We start from the raw sequence: 842 nt of genomic DNA, 5'->3' as shown, positions 1-842 counted from the left end.
GCAGGCAGCGCGCTTGCCGGGCCGGGCGCGCTGCGAGCGCCGGGCGCCTCGCCCGCCCCGGCAAGCGCCCCTCCCGTGCAGGTGCGCGCGGCCGTTGTGACGCCGCGCGCCGCGATTGGGTGGCGCCGCCGGGGAGGGGCGCACCTGCGGGGTCTGGCGGCGGCGGCGGCGGCGGCGAGCGCGCATTTCTCCCGTGGCGTCGGCGGGCTGCGATGGGACGAGCGCGGGGGGTCGTGTCGGCGCTGGCGCTGGCGCTGGCGCTGGGCGTCGCTGCGCGCTCGCAGCCAGGTGAGAAGGGGCGGGCGGGCGCGCGCGGCTTACCTGGCCCGCGATGGCCGCCCCGCAGCGGAGGGGCCCCCGGGCGGCCGCTTGGCCAGGGAGGTGTCCCCGCCTCCCCCTGGGCTGCTCGGGCTGAGTCCAGGGGCGCGGCGCGGCGCGGGGGGGGGGCAGGGGAGAGCAGCGGCCTCCTGGGCTGTCTCCGGGCAAGCGGGGGCCGCGCGCCTGGCCGCGAGAGGCGGTCCCCGGTCGGCCCTGCTGGGCCAGGCCTCAGGGCCCTGTCCGGGGAGGGGGCGCGGGGGGCGCGTGCTCTTCCACTGCCTGCCTGCGGGGCGTTGGGGCTGGCTGTCTCCCTTCTGCCCGTGAGCGGGCTCGCCTTCCTGGAAGGGGCTGCTGCCCTCCTTGCCGAAGGGCCCCCGGGGCCGGTCTTTGCCGCTGCTCTGGAGAGTGCTGACCGATCCCCCACCCCCAAGCGCTCAGCGATCGCTGCTTGCGTGAGAGTTGGAAGGGACGGACGCGTCCCGTAAGCCCCCCAGCATGGTGCCCGCACTACCTGGCCCGGCATG

At 78.6% G+C, this 842-nt stretch overlaps 1 protein-coding gene across 1 annotated transcript in view; it reads left to right on the top strand.

The window, feature by feature from the left end:
* The first annotated feature begins 212 nt into the window (after positions 1-212).
* The window catches only part of SPINT2 (serine peptidase inhibitor, Kunitz type 2), an 8,112-nt gene continuing 7,482 nt past the window's right edge, over positions 213-842 (top strand). The window contains exon 1 of the mRNA XM_044429738.1: positions 213-288. Coding sequence (XP_044285673.1) covers positions 213-288 — 76 coding nt within the window. The remainder of the gene's footprint in view (positions 289-842) is intronic.

This window comes from Varanus komodoensis, unplaced genomic scaffold (genome assembly GCF_004798865.1).
Source record: "Varanus komodoensis strain SLA01 unplaced genomic scaffold, ASM479886v1 scaffold201, whole genome shotgun sequence".
In the NCBI taxonomy this organism is placed as follows: Eukaryota; Metazoa; Chordata; class Lepidosauria; order Squamata; family Varanidae; genus Varanus; species Varanus komodoensis.
This window is presented reverse-complemented; position numbering and strand designations above follow the sequence as displayed.